This window comes from Ceratotherium simum, chromosome 1 (assembly GCF_057802395.1).
Source record: "Ceratotherium simum simum isolate JZ-2026a chromosome 1, ASM5780239v1, whole genome shotgun sequence".
In the NCBI taxonomy this organism is placed as follows: Eukaryota; Metazoa; Chordata; class Mammalia; order Perissodactyla; family Rhinocerotidae; genus Ceratotherium; species Ceratotherium simum.
In genome coordinates this window covers 78,860,673-78,882,372 of record NC_141900.1, presented here as the reverse complement: position 1 = coordinate 78,882,372, position 21,700 = coordinate 78,860,673, and the positions used below count along the sequence as shown (strand labels likewise).

The window sequence follows — 21,700 nt, the reverse complement described above, 5'->3', positions numbered from 1 at the left end:
CTTTTCCCTGAAGAGGCGCCAAATGCAATGAGAATATTTTCATGACGTTATCCTTTGGGATGTGTTAAGTTAATTAAACAAGGAAACCCTTAGACCAAGGTGGCTGTAATATGGTGGTCTACACAAGCAAACCACAATCTAAGCCTGTAAATGCCTCAAGGTGACAAAATCAAAAGCTAAGGATAACCAATGACAAACAGCCAACAAGGCTTTAAGCTCTAGCCAATCGATAATTGCCTTACTTTGCTTCGGCCTTTTCTCCGTGAAAGTCTCTCCCTGCAGTCCTGCCGGCACAGCACTCCTAACCACTTCTGGTTTGGCACTGCCTGATTTGAATCAATTTTTGCTCAAATAAACTCTTAAAATTTTTAATATCCCTCAGTTTTCTTTTAACAGATGTGATGATGTTTATTCCCCTGCTTTTTATAATCTCAATGTTTTCCAAAGCACTCTGAGCTACTGTGTCTAATTTGATCCCATAACATCTCTGCAACAGACATTTCCATCCCTATAGCACAGCCCAAAGGAGTCACTTGTCAACGGTCACTCAACTCTTCAGCATTGGAACTGGGTCCCCACTGGTGCTTTTTCTCTTTCACCTGGAGATAGTGAATGGGGCACAGCAAGATCTGCCTCAGGTACATGGGCCTTTAACAGGTGGTTCAGGAGGTTTCCATAAGTATGCACCAGCACCTCAACACCATCCACTTTTTCATATGTCAGAACAAATAAAAACACCAGGACCCTGGAGCAATATTACTATTTAAATAAATTCTCTTTTCTCCCCATAGATTATTCACTGTCATCAGGGATTTTCCCCTTGCCTGACTGTCCCATCCTGAATTGACCACTTTTTCCCAGACCTCTCTCTTAGGCATAATCAGAATATACTTAGGGCAGCAGATACCAGCTTCGATTTGTCAACACCAGCTGTGATGTGTGTTATAAGAAATTGGCTACAAAAAGAATTAAAATATTAGGGCTGGCCCAATGGTCTAGTGGTTAAGTTTGGCGCACCCCGCTTTGGCAGCCTGGGTTCGGTTCCCGGGTATGGACCAACACCACTTGTCAGCAGCCGTGCTGTGGCAGCAACGCACAAACAAAATAGAGAAAGATTGGCATGGATGTTAGCTCAAGGCAAATCTTCCTCAAGCAAAACAAAAAAAGAATTAAATATTAAAATTTGTAAATAATTTATACTTTATAAATCAGGGAAGATGTGCTGCATTCCCACTACTTGCAGTCAAACGCTTTCTGAGTGCGAGAGGAAAGAAGCACGGTGCACAGCCCTGGAAAACCAGTGGGATGTGTCTGCACTTAGAAGTGCCAAAGAGAACAGTAACTGAAGACTGTTGGCACAGAACATGCTGCTGTAAACGTTTGCCTAAGCAAAAGATAATGAAGAAATCACATAGGCTGAGAATCAAAAATATATACTATATGCATATTCTTGAAACAAATAAAAGCCATTTAAATGTTTGTTTTTGAGGTCAGAGCTTCAACCTAGCTTCTTGGGACAGGAAGGACACCACCATTTATTGAACGCCAACTCTGGTCAGCTACCATCCTTGGTGTTTTCAGACACATATTCAGTTCTCACAAGTGGGACTTAGCTCCACTTTTCCAGTGAGAAAATTAAGAGTTTAGAAATTTAGAGGAAATTTGCCCATGTCCTATAGCTAGTGAATGACACTGCTGGAATTTAAACCAACACGTACCAAAGCTCAGGTTTACTCCACAACATACCTATGTTCTGTTAGACTTCTTATTCAATCTGCTTAACAGGTTTAGGGTTAGAAGCCTTGCTGGACATAGCTAGGTCTGATCTCATCAGCAAAACGCAGAGTCTCTGAGCATCCGCTTAGCAAGTCGCTCTGATTGGAATGCACTATGAGCAAACTGGTGGGGGTTCTATGGGAGAGTCCCCAAGTAAGGACTAGAGATACCAAATGTAGTTATATTTCAGAACACATGATTGGGTCCATTCTGCACTTAAAAATCCATGTGCCCTTCTTAATAATTATTTTGGTTCATCTATTATTTTCGATCATACATACCCTTACCCTTCATTAGTGAATTCAATCAAAAATTGGATAAATTTTTTTTTAAGATTCTTATATATAGCAAAGACTCAATGCATCTTTTATTATTATATACCTTTCTTAACCCTGTACATGATAAGTCAAGATGTTTTGTTTTGCATTTTGAACAAGTCTTTGTAAAGTATAAAAGTTGACCAAGTACTGTTTACTTTGCAAATTTCCAACTTTGGTATAGTTCTGTTAGAGAACATAAATCCTATTTTAGAACATGAGCTCATCCTTCTAGTGAGAACGGCTCCCTACAAAAAATAGCCAAAGGAAACCAAAGGGAAAAATAAAACTAAAACATTCCTTTCACCCCAGAAGGCCACACACTCAAAGTTGATAACAGGAAGCACTTTTTATAATGTCAGTGTATCTAGTGGTTTCCATTAAGGAGGGTTTATCTTACGTGAGTTTCCACCTCCAGTAGAATGAGAAACAGAATTTCTTAGAGGGGGAAAGAAAGAAGCAGAAGCTATTGCCACTATCTTGAAAGAACAAGAGAGAATGACACCTATAAACTGATTAATTCCTTGATTCATAGGAAATTTAACATAACTTGCTTAAATATGAGCTTCATCAAGACTTCATTAAAATTTATCTAACATAAGCAAATTTCAGTATGAACAATTTTTCACCCATGTGCATATTTCATTATAAAAATTTAACATAGCTCTAATCAACAATCTCAGAGAACCCCACAGGCATTAAATGCTCATCAGGCAGCCCAACTAATTCTATGAAAGTCATATACCTGTTAGTATGCTGACAACATCTCCTGAGAGCCTCCTACACATAGACTCCTGTATTTAGATGCTATCGGCACGATTTTAAAATCTTTACCTTCAACTCTGGTTAAAATATAAAAACATGTAAAAGGAAAAGCTCAATTTTTGGTAAAATCAATCTGATAAAAAATGGAAATTGCTTGACAGAAAGAGAGGTTAGATGATGGTGACGAAGCCTAGAGAGATGGGAAGCAGTTAGAAGGGCCACTGATTGGGAAAGGATGTTGTTGTTTATTTGTTTGTTTTTAACATGGTAGATACTTGAGAATGTTTATGGGATAAAGATCCCAACTAGACTGAATGAGCTGAAGAGAACAGAAGATGGATGATAATTGATGAAGCAATTCAATGTAGCAAAATGGCAGGATGATCATTAACCAGAAGTGCTAGATGGTACAGGAAGGAGTTCAAGGGATACTGGTACAGGAAAAAGATGGAGTGGAGTGAACCTGAGAATTCAACAAAGAAGAAAAAGAGCGAAGGAAGAAGTTGTGCATTTCCTCGACTCTGCTCTAAAGTAAGCCTTCTCTGACCCTGAACTTCATGATTCATTTATTTATTCGTTCATTGACTAGATATTTATTCAGTGCTCACTATGTGTCAGATACTGTTTTGGCAATAGGGATGTAGTAGTAAACAAGTCAAATAAAATCCTTGCTCTTAAGCTGAAATTCTATGTAGGGAGACAGACAATAAACAAATAGATATATATTAGTTCGGGGTCAAACTCTTAACTTCTTTCCCCTATTGCCCCTGCTAACTCATCTCTCCACACCCCCAGCTCTAGCATGCCATTAATCAAAGCAACTCAGACTGAAAAAAAAAACGATTCAGTCCAAACTGAAGACCTTGCCTGCAGATAAGCAGGCCTGACTCTGACTGACATATTAGCCTCCCTAAGTTTTGTCTTGATTCTAAAGGCTCATTTTTCTTTGAAAAAACAGCAGTTTAGAGCCTGGAAGCTAGGGACAGAAACTCAACAAGGCTTTCACCTCAGAGACTCCTCACCCAAGTACTTATGTTCATTGCCACAATTACTTATCACTCACCTACTTTGTGAAGGCCAAATGTTAGGGTCTATAGGGACTAAAGAGATGAGTAAATCCTCAAGAAGATTAAATAATGATTATTCTGATGATTAATATTTATTGAACACGTTCTATCTGCCAGACATGTTAAGTGCTTCACGTAATTTATCTCATTTAAACTTCATGCTAGCCTTGTAAGTTAGGTGATAATAAATCCATTTTCAGGTAAAAAAGACAAAATCCTAAAGAGATCAAGAAATGTGTCCAAGGTAGCAAGGTAACAAGTGCTATTAGTTTGACTTCACAGCTCGTGTGCTGAATATTCTGCCTCCCCAATTTTTATAGGCTTCCTAGGGAGGCCATAACAAAGTACCACAAACCGAGTGGCTTAAAACAACAGAAATGTATTGTCTTACAATTCTGGAGACTAAAAGTCTGAAATCAAGGTGTCAACAGTATCAGGCCCCCTCGGAAACCTGTAGATGAATCTTTCCTTGCCTATTCCTAGCTTCTGCTGGTTTGCCAGCAATCTTTGGCTTGCAGCTGCATATCTCCAATCTCTGTCTTCATTATCATACAGCATTCTCCCTGTGTGTCTCTGTCTTCATGTGGCTGTATTCTTGTCATACCAGTCATATTGGATTAGGGACCCACCCTATTCCAGTGTGACCTCATCTTAACTAATTATATCTGTGACAACAGTATTTCCAAAAAAAGGTCACATTCTGAGGCACTGAGGTTAGGATTTCAACATATCTTTTTTGGGGGGACACAATTCAACCCATAACACCAATGAATGGAGTTGGTATATGGAGCTAGTTAGAAAAACACATAGGGACAGAGATTGGATTGGTGGTTACCAGAGGGGAAGGGGGGAGGGAGGAGGGTGAAAGGGATAATTCGCTACGTGTGTGGTGATGGGTTGTAATTAGTATTTTGGTGGTGAACATGATGTAATCTATGCAGAAATAGAAGTACAATGATGTACACCTGAAATTTTTACAATGTCATAAACCAATGTTACTGCAATAAACAAAAAATTAAAAAAAAAAAAAAAAAGAAAGAAAAACACAAGTGTCGGGGCCGGCCCGGTGGCGCAAGCGGTTAAGTGTGCATGTTCCACTGCGGCGGCCCGGGACCGCTGGTTCGGATCCCTGGGCGCGCACCGACGCACCGCTTGTCAAGCCATGCTGTGGCGGCTTCCCATATAAAGTAGAGGAAGAGGGGCATGGATGTTAGCTCAGGGCCAATCTTCCTCAGCAAAAAGAGGAGGATTGGCAGATGTTAGCTCAGGGCTGATCTTCCTCACAAAAAAAAAAAAGAAAGAAAAACACAGGTCTCAGCCCAATCCTGTCATCATTATCAACATGATATGTTCCTTTGAGAGCGGCACTTTTCTTCTGTGGGCTTCATATTCTTCATTTTTAAAATAAAGACCTTGAGCCTATGTGGAGAAAGGGCAAGAAATAGCAAAGATAACCCTAAGGTTTAAAATCTAAAATCTAGGAGAATGAGGGAGGAGGAGGTCCCATTCAGGGAAATAGAGTGATCAACAGGAGTCACTGATATGGGCATGAAAATTTCAAGAGAAAATTATCTGCCTTTTCACAGCTCTTGGTACTACTTGATAAAAGATAACAGAAAATTGGAGATGCAGATCTGGGGATTCAAGAGTGAGACCCAGGCTAGAAAGATAAATGAGTTATCTGTACAACGGTGAAAATTAACAATATGAAAAGCTGATATAATCACCAAGGGAAAGTATAAAACAAGACAATTAATGGTTCAATGAACTAAGCTTGGGAATGTCTACTTTCAGCATCAGACCAAGGATATGAACCCTGAAAGGAGACCTTGAGTTATTCATAAAGGTCAGAGAATAACCTTGTTGAGTCATGGAATTCAAAAGAGGAGTTTCAAGAGTTATTGCCTGTTAGTGTAAAATGCTTCAGAGAAGAAGGATGAGGACTGAAAATAAATCATTTGTTTTGGTAGCCGAGGAGTCACCAAGAGAGAAGTTTCAGTAGAAAAGACCAAATGAAAAGGATAAGGAATGAGTAGGGGTGGCCAGGAGTCACATCCAAAGAGAACCAGCTACAGTTTCTCTGAGGAAAGGAGAGAGACAGGGAGAACATTAGGTTAGGTGGACTGCCAAGTACAAAGAAAGCTTGTTGTTTTATTGGTTACAAGCATATTTATTGGCAGAAAGGATGGTCCAATGGAAAGGTTGCAAATGGCAATATTATAACTACTAGAGAGTAATTCTGGAAGCAGTTCTGGAAAAGGTCAAAGGAGGTGTTCAAACACAAGAGGAAAGTAAGATTTGGCAAAGAAGAGGCATTTTGAAACAGCATCCCAGCTGGTCTGCCTACCTTCAATTCTATCCCCTCCAGTCCACTCTGCAATATGCATTCCGTAGTGTTCTCTCTACAATATAAATCTATTCATATCACTTTTTGCTTACCATTCTTTGGGGTTCCCTGTTTCCTTCACAAAAGACTCCTTATCATGCCCATATTTCCAATATCTAGACCCTGTTGAATGTTTTATCTCATCTATTTGCCTTCCTGCTCTGCTCCTTCCAACGCATCTCACACACACACACACACACACACACACACACACACACACACACACACTCTCCACGTAGCAAATACTTTGAATCCTCCAAATGCATCAGGCTTTTTAATTTCTTCTTTGCGTATATGGCATTTTCAGCTTATAATACTCTTTTCTTTCTTTACCCTTTCTAGCTCATTTAGAAATGGTGTCTTAAAGTTATGGATTCCCTAGCAGTATATTTATTTACTTGTCTGTCTCACACACAGTGGCTTTTATTTCTGTATCACCAGTACCTAGTACAGTGTCTCTCACATATAAACTGCTCAATAAGTATTTGCTAAATTAATGAAGAAATTGAAAGAATGAATGAAAGGGATGAGGAGCAGAAAGGGTAAAGATGAAATGAGATGGTTTCTTTTTTTCAGTTGGAGAGGAGAGTTCTCAGTGAGATAATTGTAAACATTTCATTTAAAGAAAGTGATACTATTTCCCAAGAGTGGGAGAATGTTTAGATATTTTCTGTGAATTTTGGAAAACAAAATTAGCATAACTACTGTATCAGACACTAGCTCACCTTGCTTCACACACCCCTCCCATGGGCATTACTCAAGCCGTGTTGCGGGCATAAAGTGATGGACATTGTTTTCACCACCCTGGCCCTCACAGACCTGGCAGCTCCTATGCACAGTACAGATTGAAAAGGAGGGGCCACTTCACCTTGGCGCTGGCAGGATTGCACCCACCGAGGCCCTGGCTTCCCCAAAAACTGCCTTAACTACCATATGATCCAGCTATTCCACTGCTGGGTATTTATCCAAAGAACTTGAAAACATCAATGCATAAAGATATATGCACCCCTGTGTTCATTGCAGCGTTATTCACAATAGCCAAGACTCGGAAGCAACCTAAGTGCCCATCAAGGGACGAATGGATAAAGAAGCTGTGGTATATATACACAATGGAATACTACTCAGCCATAAGAAACGACGAAATCCAGCCATTTGTGACAACATGGATGGACATTGAGGGTATTATGCAAAGTGAAATAAGTCAGAGGGAGAAGGTCAAATACCGTATGATTTCCTTCATTAGGTAGTAGATAATAACAACAATAGACAAACACATAGAGACAGAGATTGGATTGGTGGTTACTAGAGGGGAAGGGGGGAGGGAGGAGGGTGAAAGGGATAATTCGGCACATGTGTGTGGTGATGGGTTGTAATTAGTATTTTGGTGGTGAACATGATGTAATCTATGCAGAAATAGAAGTATAATGATGTACACCTGAAATTTAAACAATGTTATAAACCAAAGTTACTGCAATAAACAAAAAAAAAAAAAAAAAAAAAGAGTCAAGGTAGGGGCCGCCTCGTGGTGTAGCAGTTAAGTGCGCACGCTCCGCTGTTGGAGGCCCGGGTTTGGATCCCGGGCGCGCACCGACGCACCGCTTGCCAGGCCATGCTGTGGCGGCGTCCCATATAAAGTGGAGGAAGATGGGCATGGATGTTAGCCCAGGGCCAGTCTTCCTCAGCATGAAAAGAGGAGGATTGGAATGGATGTTAGCTCAGGGCTGATCTGCCCTACCAAAAAAAAAAAAAAAAACAGATCCCAGGTAACACTCTCTGGTAGTAGCATGGGACAACTCTCTCTAACCAATGAAAGACAGAAGAAAGGAAAGCCAGGAGATAAATTGCCTGCCCTTCCTGCCCTTTTCTCCCAGTGCCTGTTCTGAGATGCAGCAGTTTAACACAGCCTCTCTGGATATGTCTCCCGTAATGCACCCATTTGTTTGCTCTCCCTCATCCTTTTTTCCTCCTACTCTTTAATCCCTAGGATTGCACCATCCAATCAACTGTTAGCATGAAGTGTTTGCCTCAGGTTCTATTTCTAAAAAACCTGGGCTAAACAAGTAATTTTCTAGAAATTTTCAAATGTTAAATATATTATGCATTATTAGAATCACAAACAAAATTAAATAAAACATTCATAATGAAAACATTCATTTATTTGCATTGGGTTACAGTTGGATAGTGGGCAGAACAGTTGTAGAGAACACTCACTGAAGAATGGAGAGTCAAGAAGAAATGGAAAATGAATAGTCAATCAACAAAGAAATAGTAATTCTCCTTATGGAGCAACAACAGTAGATAATCAGAAACACATGGCTATGGTAAGTATAAATGTATTCCCCAGACAGCAAAGTTTCCACTAAAGGAGCACATACTAAGGAGATTTTCTTTCATTGTGTCTGTTTATAATTCAATGTGCTTCCTATGTTGTGAAATATTGAAGTGTTAGATTCCAGGAAAATAAATAAATCTACTGAGTGACCTACTTCAGTAAAGACAACTGAAATTGTCTTCAGTTTATTTATTAAATTGAAATAATTTTAAGACATGGCAGATTACCAGCCAAAATTCAAACTAATGTTGGGAGAAAACCCAGAAGAAATGACAAAAGTACATCTGCTTAGCAAGGCCCTTTGGAAAGTTCAAATGGAAAAAAGAATTAAAATTTGGCCAGAAGAGGGAGAGTACTTCCTCACTACGGAAAGTTGTCATATACTATACCACGATCTTAATCTGTACTGAAAGCAGTTTTGGACGTTGAACCAGATCCCAATTGTAAAGGTGTAAAGGGCACAGTCAGTCACCCACCTTTGAATATTTGCTACCACAGAACCCTCTATTGCTAGGCTGATAAAGTACAAAAGGTCGTCTCTTAGAAACAACTGCAACCAAAAAGACTAGGAAATACTTACTTATTCCTTATTCATCAAAGTATGAAAACTATGATTCAAGAAATACACTGTGAGTATATTTTAGTTTCTGAATGTTTATCCCTGCAGACACCACAGCATTCATTGAAACACTTTTTCAAATGTCCTCAGGTGGATTCCTTAATTAAGGTTTTGTTTTCCTTTTTTAGATTTGTAAATCCAGACCCAACTTATACTTCCTGCAGGGACAGTTGAAGTTTAAACATATTGCTTTTTAAGCATTTTTCTTGTTTCTTAGTATTTCTTTAGGTCTGAATATCTGAAGGGGATTGTGATTTTTCCCAAAGAACTGCACATACACATACGCACAATATTTTGCATGAAATGCCTGGGTTTGGGGACATCTTATACATCAAATACGTTCTGGAATCCATAACCCATAGGTCAAAATCAGCTGTTTTAAGTAACTTTAAAAACCACCTTAAGATGGATGGATACCAGTAAGAGAAAGTCCTAGTAACATGAATATTTTGGTTTGCCAATAAAAGTAATAACAAAACTCAAAATTTATAGATAGAAACAATGATTCTTCTATAAAATGCTTAAAAGCTATATTTTAGGTCTTAAGGAAAATCTATGGAGCATCTTCTCAGTTATTTTTTTAATGAACTTCATAAGGAGCTGTTTTTGAGAATGATCTATATATTGACCCCAAAGGCATTTCTTTTTTCATTTTAGTTATCTGAAAGAATATTTAATCTTCAAAACTGGATTATTATTTGATTCTTTTTTGGAACATATATTACAAGGAGAACTAATTATATCTGATTTTAAACAACTTCTGCATGATACTTTCTTTCTAGCTTCCTTTCTATCTCTAATAAAAACTGGCTCTAAACCAATGGCTGGCACAGGTTAAGTTAAAAATAGAGGTACATGGCAAATGTTTGGAAATTCAGTTTTCGTATCCAGTGGGCTTCTGAATTATAATTGTGAATTTAGAATCTTGCTTATGATTAAAATATCCGAGACTGTGAACAATTTGAAAAAAAAATCATCATGTGTTTGGCATTTTTTGTGAAGAAAATTCTAGAGTGAATGTTTTACACAAGCAGCCAATAAGTTTCAGATGGTTTATAAGTAGCCCGAGATCCAAGTCTGAAATGGAATTTTCTGTGACAGCCTACAAATAACAGTTAACATATGTCTAAGCTACAGGCAAAAGCAGGAGTCACGTAAAGTCAAGTAGGGAGTAAGAAAGGCTGTAAGTTATAATAAAAACCTTTTTGTCCAAAATTCTTAGCAAAGATTTTAGGTACTTAAAGAGCAAAACCATCTCACCTATTTTTAAAGAAATTATATGTATTAATATTGGAAACAAACAAGAAGTGACTTTCAAAGTCACAGTTTATACCCATCCTAAATTTGATGTTCTAAAAAAAACCCAAAATGCAAATGATTTAAGTTAATGCTAGTATAAACACAGAAAAACTAAAAATTCTTCAATGACTTTAGAGCATTTAATAATTGATTCACACTTGCATTTGAGGTTTCATCTAGATGTGTTTCTAGTTAAATTACCCGCTATTCTTTGTCATATTTCTTGATCAAGATGCTTCTTGACATTATCGATAAAATAAGTCACTCAAAAGTTTTCAAATTTTCTGTGTTCTAACCTAATACTATTGTGTATTTCAAATAAGTTCTTACAGTTTTGGTTTCACAAATTGTTGTTAGAGCTTTGAATTTACTTTTATTTAGAGCATCAGTCCTGCAGGAGGCACCAGGTGGAGGTACCATGTCATAATGCCAGCCCTGTGGCCCGCCTAAACATCTCTGAGTGTCAGTCATCTTATCTGTAAGATGAGGACAATGACACCTACTTTATCTACCTCACAGGGTTATGAGTCTGAAAGGAAAGACATAAAAGAGTTATTGAAACAAAATGGTAGTGATGCTGGAGGTGTTAGCAATAATGGTAGCCGTAGTGTATACTTAACATGAAATTCTGCTCCAAACGATAACCACGATCATTGGATGTACCTAATTCTATTGCAGATATAAGGTAGTACTTACAGATTCCTTAATTATCTTGCTATACTATCTGCTGTAGCATGGAAATCAGTGGCTTTGCTACCACGAATTTTTGTATGTGTAGCTTTTTTTTTCTTTTTCTTTTTTAGACTGGACTATTTTGAAGGTCATCATTTCACTGACAGGCATGAACAGAGTGGTATATGAAAATAGAAATTCTGAGTTGTTTTGTATTTTGTATTTTCTCCAACCATTGGACATCTGAGATTAGTAAAGTTAATTAATTAGTAAAGTTAATTTTAAAAAGTTAATTAAAAAAAAGTATAAGTATAGAATAATCTATATTTCCCTAATTCTATAAACAATAAAATGCAGTGTGTCAATTCTTCCAAAGAAATCTTTGATACTATTCTTTTAAATGCTTCAGAAAAAATATATTGCTTTAGAAATGTGTTCACTAATGAAAAATTAATTTAACCAATTGTAAAATGGAATTTTGGAGTATCTTTGAGTCTGGAATGGTCTAGGCACTCATACCAATGGCCTTGAGGAGATACTCAATGTTTATCAAGTTTTATGAATCTTTGGTTTATGTTCCTGCACTGTAAAACTTCAGATCTCTTAGAATTCTAATATTTTAGAAAGAATTCACATCACTCCCACCTTCTCCAAACTGTCTCTTTCATTCAGCTGAAATGAATTGAAATTCTAAGAGATAAAATAACAGCCAGGACTTTCTGGATGTAAATATAAGAAGCTGAAGCTGACATGTGTTTCACTGTCATAAGGTCACTCTCCGGGCTGTGTATACTCTGGATCCCTCTCAGACTTCATGGAAGTTAATTTTAGTTTTACGGAGAGGACAGAGAGAGGCAAACTGCTATCTGTGCAGAAAATGTCAAGGTTAAGCTTATGCCCGTCTTACCTTTCCGATTTCCTGTGCATTACCAGAGAGAAGGAAGCACTGTTTGTCCACAGAGAATCCTTTCTGGCATCTGCTTGCCTGGGTTTCGGTGGGTGTGTTTGGGGCAGCCCCAGGGACAGCAGCTGTAAGCTTCCTCGTCCCTCGGAGCGTCAGAGTCTGGTAGAAGAGACAGATTGCCACCACCAAGCCCACCAAGAAGGGCCGGGGGCAAAATCGCCGACGACAAAGGAACACTGGACGACAGACCATGACCAGTTCAGCTTCACTTGGCCCCTGTCCACGTTGCCGGAAAAGTCATAGCAGCTATTTTTTGTCAGCATGAAAAATACAAATCTGTCTTCTTTTTCCACAACTTAAATCAAGATTGCTCCATCCCCGCTTAAGAACTTTCCGAAGGGTCATGCCAAAGAATCATAGATCCCCAAAGTCTGAGGCGGTTAATAAGAGCCTTTCCATGGATGACAGTAAAAAGTGGCTGGCCTGGGTTAAAAAAAGACATCAAAATAATAATAGTTGTAACTAATAACCTGAATAATACCCCAGGCTGCCAAACTGTTGCTTCCGGTAATGCCTTATTTTCACAACATCCTTTAAAGTCTCTACAGGAAAAGAGAAAACAACACCAAAGTAAATCTGGGGCCGGAAAACAGCATCGGAGAACGCAATAGGTTAAAACCAAGAGCCTGTTGCACAGCTGGATGCAGGCCAGCTCGCCTTAGCAGTTCCTCATTTTTCCTCCGGTTTTAAAGCCGTCCTGCCTAGCCTTTCATGTTTCTTAACTGCTTCCCTCCATTCACTTTTAAATTGCCACTTTCCTGTAAGCATTCACGGCTTTTAAAATAAAAAGGGAATAAACGGTTTGAATGGACATGATTACTGTTAGGGTTTTGCTTGTATTTGTTTCATTCCGTTTCAAGTTCAAAGTTGTATGTACTTACTCAGTTTTCATCCTTTTAGCCAGAAAAAAGTTTCCAGGATCCCCTAATGGATTGCTGATCAAAACCACTCGGAAGGAAACACCCCGTCGTATGGCTCCAATTCATCTCCCACACACGCAGACCCACAGACCCGCACGCGCGCGCCGGCTGCACTCCCGGCCCGGAGCTGGGGGCCCGCGGGCACCGCAGCCACAGGGGCCGGCGCGGCGGGGCGGAGCCAAGGCCCGGGCTCCTCGGGTCCTCGGGGGCAGCTGGAGCGGCGCTGTCAGCCCTGGATCAGAAACGCTGGGCTTCCACAGACTGGGAGCAGCATTTCTCATTTCCCCTGAAATGCGGCTGCCTAACCAGAGCAGCAGAATTTTAAATACGTAGCTGATGTTTGAGCCCTTATGTAATTTCTTTTTCCTAATACAGCATTGGAAAAACAAATAGCCCTTAATCAATTGATGACAAAGGTCGAAGGTGAGACTAAAGCAGACTCCGTGCGTGAATTGGGAGGTTCTTCACTTGAGGGAACTGTGGTTAGTCTCATGGGGTAAGAGGGTCACCGTACTGTCTGGACCCCAGAACGTGAAAGCCTGTTGTATGTACCAGAAGAACTGACAGCGAGCTTTCTGCTCTAGTACCGAACTCATATCACTGTTGCTATTATTACTCCTTTCCTGAGTCTTTCAAAATTGCCTGACACTTAGCTCCTAAGATGAGTCGATTGCAGCAGGTGTGGGGTAACTTTTGCTCAGCAGAAAGGGGTACACAGCAGACTTTGTCGAGAATTCAGTTCAATCTAATGCTCTACAGACCGTCACAAGGACACTCCTAGTAGGGCAATTCTGCAAACTCCATCCACTTTTGCTGAGTCAGGTGAGGGAACACCAAGGAGAAAGGCAATCTGTCTAGTGCATGTTGCTCACCTCTCCCAATCCTTGCTTTGCGAACTCTGGATACTCAGGACAGGCTTAGGCTCAAAGCAGACATTCTTCCAAGGCTCTGAACATAAATAGGTTTTGTAACCTGTTTCTAACCCAAATTCGTTCCTGTGGGCTGAGGTCTTCCTGTGAGGCCACACCCCTAGAGTGATCGCATCCGTTAGGCACGCTCCTGTCAGTCACTTATATTTTGCGAGATGGAGCGCCCCCTAGGGGTATCCAGCTACTATAGACAGAGAAATGGGCGTCTAGGGGATCCTTGTTTGTGAGAAACGATTTTTACACCTTATAAAACACATTAATTAAAACTTTACAGGGCAAGTTTCACACTAAAGCTAGATTTATCATGAATCTGCATATATGCTCTCCAGTATGTATAATATTATTTGATTTATAGATTCAGAGTCCTCAATTCCATGACAAATGAAGGAGTAGAGAAAAATGAAGCAGCACTTGACTTGTAGAAGCCAAGAGAATTTTAAAGAGGAAATGGCTAAACAATAGATATAGTTTTGGTGGATGCAAGGTGATTTGAGAGATAATAGAATTACTAGATCTCTAAATTGGAATTGTTTCTGTGTTAATGAGATCCAGAGTGAGACAAAGTTCTTTACCAGGTAGAAAGGAAGGGACGTGCGTTTCTATTAAGGCAAAAAGTCTGAAAAAACTGAGAGTTTGAGGAATCTGAAGGGTCATTTTTATGCATCGTTAAATTGTTGAGTACAGGACATGAAAAAAAGCATAAATCAGATGCTAAAATCATATTGCCTTTGGGCTGGGAGAAGTGAAAGACAACAGCGTAGATAATTTTATAGCTAGACTTCAAATAATAGGAATCAGAAAGAAGGTGGAAAATTAGTGTTCTAGAAATGACACCGGCAGGTTGAAAAACCCAATTGTCCATTTTAACCGCTGAGTCCAAGGGAGTGGGAGAAGATGGCAAATAAAGAAATATCTGCAGAAGTGAGAAAAGGGATAGTTAGAGTGAGAAGTTGGAAAGAAGAGGTAGAAAAGAAGATACAGCAGGAATTATCACCAAAGAGACTAAGGGAGCCCAGGACAACATCTGATATTAGAGTCAACCCAATCCAGGTAGAATCATGGTGCTGCCTCTTATCAACTGTTTTTAAACAAGTGATTTGTGAAATGAGGATACTAATACCTCCTTTGAAGTGTTGTGGGCATGACTAGATGAGCTAATGTATGGAAAGCACCCAAGCATTCTGTGCGTATTTGTTGGAAGAATGCATGCTGAATGCATGTCTGTTATGTTTTGGATCCTGAGGCTGAGTTCAGCCTGGTGTGGTGTCAGACACGTGAACAGATAATTATCAAGTAATGGGCCTCTTGGAACACAGAAGCCCAAAAGCAAACATGAGCACTTCGTGTTAGTTTTCTTCTCTTTACTCTGTGAGGTGAAGGTGGGTGGCCAATGCTGGTTTGGGGGAATGAGAGCTAGAGTGGGATGGGAGTGTGTAGTAGGTGGAGACTACAAGTGGGAGGTATTTATGCCCAAGTAGTAATGGAAAGCTAATAGGAGTCTGTGTTATAGTCTGAAGGCGTCAGAAGAGGGAACAATGAAGAGAGAGAGTAAGTTGGTTAAGTGAGGGGAATGGGAGGGTAAATATGCAGTAGAACTATGAACGTGTGGATTCTGGCAGTGTTTCAGACTGAATGTTTTGTGCATATTTTATAAAGTACCCCTACCACTAAATCATTTCTGTATTCAAGGGCCTGTATTTAAGCAGCATCAACCTACGACAATAGAGTGACAGACCTTTTAAAGGTCTATAATTTCAAGGTTGGACAAACAGAACAATCTTCCTCCCCAAACCTTTCCAACACAAATTATACTCTTCTATCACACATATGTTTCATTTAGTTTTTTATATGGAGTGAGAGTGAAGGAAGAGGACGAATTTAATAGTCATTGTTTGAAGAAGGTATTTTTAAAACTTTACTTTTTAAACTAGAGGAATAAAGATATCTATAACAGAGAAGATTCTAGGGTTGGGTCAGGAACTTTGGGAAAGTAATTTACCTCTCTGAACCTCAGCTTTCTCGTAGAATAGGGGCTTCAGCAATCACTAGATAGCCTCAAAGTTCACCTGAAGCTCCAAAGTTATGTTTCTAGGGGTACATTTTTGACGTGGATTTCCTCTCTGTTGTAAGAGGAAGAAATCTTCAGGTTCTGAACCTCTTGGTTTCCTGCAGGGGAAAGCCTTTTTCTTTTAAGAAGTCTCCTGACCATGATGATATAAAATTCAACTGTCACTTAGGGGTGATGTAGTGTATTAATTCCTGGGGGTGCTGTCAGCAACACCTGGACACTCACCTTCCAGTAGTTCTTCCCTAGAGAGTTGCTCTCGCCTCAGCTCCTACCACCTCTCATCTAATGCTGACTCTAGAACTTTCCATATAAGCTCTGAATGTAAGATATAAGATGATGTTTTTAATCATGAATCACGTATTGAATTTCAACTATGCGAAAACATCATCCTAGGCACTGTGGAAAACAGAAGACGTATGACAAATACTATAAATGACTACAACATAATAAACATACTGATGAATTGGCCAAGATAGGATAACAACTGTAACAAACAAACTCAAAATCTCAGCGGCTTGATACGATAAAAGCTCCCTCTGCACTCATAATTTTTAAGTGTTAGTCAGTTTCCATTAAGACATTTGCTACCCAGGGTCCTTCCACCTAGTGACTTTCCATACTCTAGAATCATGGATACTCACTGGGATTCTCTGAATCCCACTAGCAGACGAGGAAAGAGAAAAGGGCATGGAGGATTGGATGGGAGGTCTTTTGGAGCCAGTCTTCAAACTGGTATATATCCTTTGACCCACATTCTATTGGCCAGAGCCCAGTCACATAGACCCACCTAACTGAAATTGAGCTGGGAAATGAGGTTTAGCTATGTGGCCAAGAGGAAAATGAAATGAGGCTGATAAACATATAGCAGTCCCAGCCACAACTAAGATGGAGATGTCAGGTGCCTTAGAGAATCAAAACAGGGCGTTCACGTTTTTTGGGAGGTGATAAAGAAAGTTCCAGGAAAGTGACCACTTCTCAACGGGGCCCTGAAGAGTCACAAAGATTTCGAGGGGAAAATATAGGTTTTATGTCTTAGTGGAAGACCCCTAAGGCTAAAAGCTGGAAAGGAGAGTTGATCCAGGTCAAGGATAGCTATAATTTCCAAAATAAAGAGTTTATTTAGCCTTCATCTGCAGACAGTAGGAATACAAGAAGTGTCTTTCCCAGATTTATTAATGAAGATATCATGAGAGCTGTGAGGGTAGGGTGACCATTATTTACAATTATCTGAGAATACTGTTATATTACCATTAACTGTAATTGTAAACTCACAAAGTTTGTTTTTTAGATGGAATAAAGACAACATGGGTCAAGTTCATGTGGTTACTCTCAGTGGTGCAAAATATATACCAGATTTAATAGAAAAATCTATGCACAGTGTCAGATTCTTGCCTTAGAGCCCTCACTGTCCCTTAGGAGGAAAATGCTGTACTCAGTTAAGGTATATGCAAATACACCTGATTGCGTGTTATCCCACAGTTATATAAACACAGAGCGTTAATTTATATCAGGTTTATGATTATGTATCCTTCACCTGTATTTAGAAGTTTACCTCTGTCACTCATTACAAAGACACACCAAAAGTTCAGTCTACAATCAGGCTCATGTTTGGTTCTTGATATGCTGGAGGAGCGTGAACAGAAATCCTAAAAAAATTCTGCAAATTTTCTGCAATTTCTAATGCAGTCAATATTTAAACTTGCTTAATTTCCATTCCACTCAATTATGTTGCTTTTCTCCAAATCATCTCACTTAAGTGGAGTCACTTTTTGTACAAATCTATGGATTTCAATTTAAGACCACTGAATCTTTTATGAAGCTTTCTATGCATTAAAAAAAAAATAATGAAGATTTTCCTCTTCCTTTCCAATGATTCTAAACCCACTCTGGGCTGGTGAATGGTGACAGCAGGATTGGCAGAGGTCTGGGAATCGTGTTAAAGGGTAAAAAGCGACAGTGTGCAGGACTTCCCTCAGACACAGTAAATTAATTCGATTTACACTTGGAAATAAAATGCTCCAGTGAAAAGTCTTCATTTATCTACTTTTTTTTTTTTTTTTGGTGAGGAAGATTGGCCCTGAGCTAACATATGTTGTGAAGGTCAATCTTCCTCTCTTTGCTTGAGGAAGATTGTCCCTGAGCTAACATCTGTGCCAATCTTCCTCTATTTTGTATGTGGAACCCCACCACAGCATGGCTTGATGAGCAGTGCGTAGGTCTGCACTGGGATCCGAACCTGCGAACTCCCAGGGCTGAGAAGCAGAGTACGAGAACTTCACCACTACACCACCGGTCTGGCCCCTCTACTATCTTCTCTTGTTTGATGTTTGTTTAAACAGACACATTCTACTGTCTCTTTCAGTTTATAGATGAATAGTCCAGATAGACTAAATCCTCCAAACTAAATGGTTTTCATTTTAAACTGTCCACTAGACCAATGTCCTGAGCGTACAAATCAACCTGGAGAGCCCTTATGACAGCACTTGGAGCTGCCTTTTTAAAATGGGACATACACTCTCCAGTTCTCCATAGTTCTCAACAGTCGTTTTACTTATTTTTTCACAACTTTCTCTCTTTATAAGCATTTTGAATTTCCTTGCACCAATATTAAATCCCTTTTCTCACATTCTGTACAGTATTTTAGTTACTAGTGTACTTCTTATATTTCTTTACAGTATAAACTGCTAATGACAGAAACTATTTTACTCATCTCCATATCCATTTCTAGCATCTAGCAGTGTCTTCTGGCAAGTGACTGTTTTAAGAATTCTTATTTGTAGAGGTCTACACATCATAGATTCAAATACTATCCATGTTATTCCTATTTTTCCCGCAAGAAATATTTTACATCTTGGTAACATTTAACCCGGTGGGGGTAATTTGTCCCGCAGGGGACATCTGGCAATGTCCTGAGACATTTTTGGTTGTCACAGCTGGGAGTGCTGGGGGTGCGGGGGGCAGTGGGCTATTAACACGCAGTGTGTAGAGGCCAGAGATGCTGCTAAACATCCTACAATGCATGGGACAGCCCCCGACAACAAAGAAACGTCCGGCACAAAACGTCAGTAGTGCTGAGGTTGGAAAGCTGAAATTTAACTGAAGGAATAATTATTGCAGTTTTTACACGTGGCTGCCTAAGATTGTTACTTCAGTTAGAATAGTGAGTACCTGAGCAGCTTGTGGCAACGACATGATAAGCTTCGTTGGGATTTTAACCACTTCTTGATATGTAATTATAACACTCTCCAAAACAAATGCAACCTTGGCATATAATTTCCTTTAAGCCTCTCAAATTTGCTTTAAGATTTGCATCCTCTAAAAGACTATATATATATATACATAATCTAGATATATGTGTGCATATATATATATTTTTTTTCTTTTTTAGTGAGGAAGATCAGCTCTGAGCTAACATCCATGCCAGGCCTCCTCCTTTTGCCGAGGAAAACTAGCCCTGAGCTAACATCCGTGCCCATCTTCCTCTGCTTTATATGGGACACCACCATAGCATGGCTCGATAAGCGGTGCGTCGGCACGCACCCAGGATCTGAACCCCGGTCGCCAGCATCGGAGCGCGCGCACTTAACCGCTAGGCCACCGGGCCGGCCCCTTATGTGTAATATATACTTACACATGTACACATACGTATATTTACACACACATTCTAAAAGATATACAGATAGGCTCACTTCAATCAGTGAGCACACAGGTAGAATGGTAAACATTTAATCCAATGAATTATACTATTTGTTTTATTTTCTTTAGGACACAAATTTATGCTTTGGCATGGAGCCAGAATTCCTAAGTTTTTATCAATCAATATATAAAACATGAAAAATTTAGCTTTCCTTTGTTATATCATGTATCAAATTATGTTCTTTAATTCAATTAGAAATCTCATTTGTCTTCTCTGTAGACCTGTAATATATCTTGGAAACCATAATACATTTTAAAAATTGTCTTAAGACAGCCACAATTAAATTTAGCTTTTTAAAAAAATATAATCACAGTTCAATCATCCAATTTTATTTTCAGAAAATAAAAGGTATTTTGAAATTTTCGCAGCATCAAATTTGCTACCTAAAAAATTGATGTGTGTGATGGGGGATGTGAGGGCATAGGTTTTTGTCTTCTCACTCCAATGAAAGCTGGCATTCATTTAGCTATTCTGGGTGGGTAAGAAGGAAACATTCTTTGACAGAGTATGGTTCTTTGGTCACATGTATACCACATAATGTCAAAAAATTACTTCTATATCTACACCATATGATCTCTAATATATAAACTTAATTTTTTTTCTTGTTTTCAACTGGATTCTTTTTTAAACATTTATAAACGACAATCATTGGTAAAGAGAAACCATCTTTCGGCACACCTGGCAAACCCATTCAAGAAAATAGTCATTTGTCATATTAAAGATAAATACATAGATGCTTCAAGGATATGAACATAAATTTTGATAAATTCTAATGAGACATACTGAGAAAGTTACACCAAAATTTTCTACTATAATATTAGTAAAATTCTAATGAACTGACTCATATTTATGATGTGGGTTATTTAGAAATATTTCTGGCTGATCCCTTGAATTATATTTCACCTAGACACCTTTTTAAAGTAACTTGGCACCTATTACAATTGTTCTTATTTTAACATATCAGCATGGAGGGTCCCTCTACTGGAATAGATGTAACAATGCAAAAAAAAATTACAATATGACCACGGTTTTTCCCTACAACTGATGTTAAATTTCTGAATTTTTTTTTTAATATATATATATAGTTTTGTTTTGTTTTTTAATTTTATTTATTTTTTTCCCCCAAAGCCCCACTAGATAGTTGTATGTCATAGCTGCACATCCTTCTAGTTGCTGTATGTGGGACACGGCCTCAGCATGGCCGGAGAAGCGGTGCGTCAGTGTGCGCCCGGGATCCGAACCCAGGCCACCAGTAGCGGAGCGCGCGCACTTACCCGCTAAGCCACGGGGCCGGCCCCTGAATGTTTTAAATCAGTTCATCATTAAAGACTAGTAATTATACTTTGCTAAGAAAAACTATTCATTAACACAGGCAAGTAGAATTGGGGACTGAAAACAAGCAACATGCACACAAGCATACACGTTCCCTACCCTACCCGCACTTCCCACACTGACTTCTGAATTTTTGATAAGCAGAATGTGAATGATTATGTCTCCTTTGCCAGCAGTGAAAAAGGTAAAAGGTGGCTCTGGATTAGCTAAAAACTGAGTTGTATGGCTCTGAAGAATTTATTAAGAAATTATTACATTTCTTTCAAATAAACATTTTAATATGCCTAGGTTTTTAATAATTTATTAGTTAAAATATTGACTTATAAGTTATAGATGACTTACTACTTTAAAATAGAAATGACCAGGGGCTGGCCTGGTGGTGTAGACGTTGGGTTTGTGTGTTCTGCTTCTGCGGCTTGGGGTTCGCAGGTTCGGGTCCTGGGCACGGACCTACTTACCGCTCATCAAGCCATGCTGAGGAGGTGTCACACATAGAAGAGCTACAACTCTACAACTATGTACTGGGGCTTTGGGGAGAAAAAAGAAAAAGAGGAAGA

General features: G+C 39.1%; 1 protein-coding gene across 2 annotated transcripts in view; it reads right to left on the bottom strand.

Annotated features, from left to right (window-relative positions):
- Positions 1-13,269, bottom strand: part of CPED1 (cadherin like and PC-esterase domain containing 1) — a 265,453-nt gene extending 252,184 nt beyond the window's left edge. Inside the window, exons 1-2 of one of the 2 annotated variants that reach the window (XM_087430096.1) lie at positions 13,079-13,269; positions 12,141-12,620 (exon numbers count right to left, since the gene is read on the bottom strand). In XM_087430096.1, the coding sequence (XP_087286222.1) occupies positions 12,141-12,389 (249 nt within the window). In that variant the 5' untranslated portion in view covers positions 12,390-12,620; positions 13,079-13,269. Of the gene's footprint in view, positions 1-12,140 lie in introns of both variants that reach the window. The other variant, XM_014785341.2, reaches the window with a different exon arrangement.
- Positions 13,270-21,700: the final 8,431 nt, after the last annotated feature.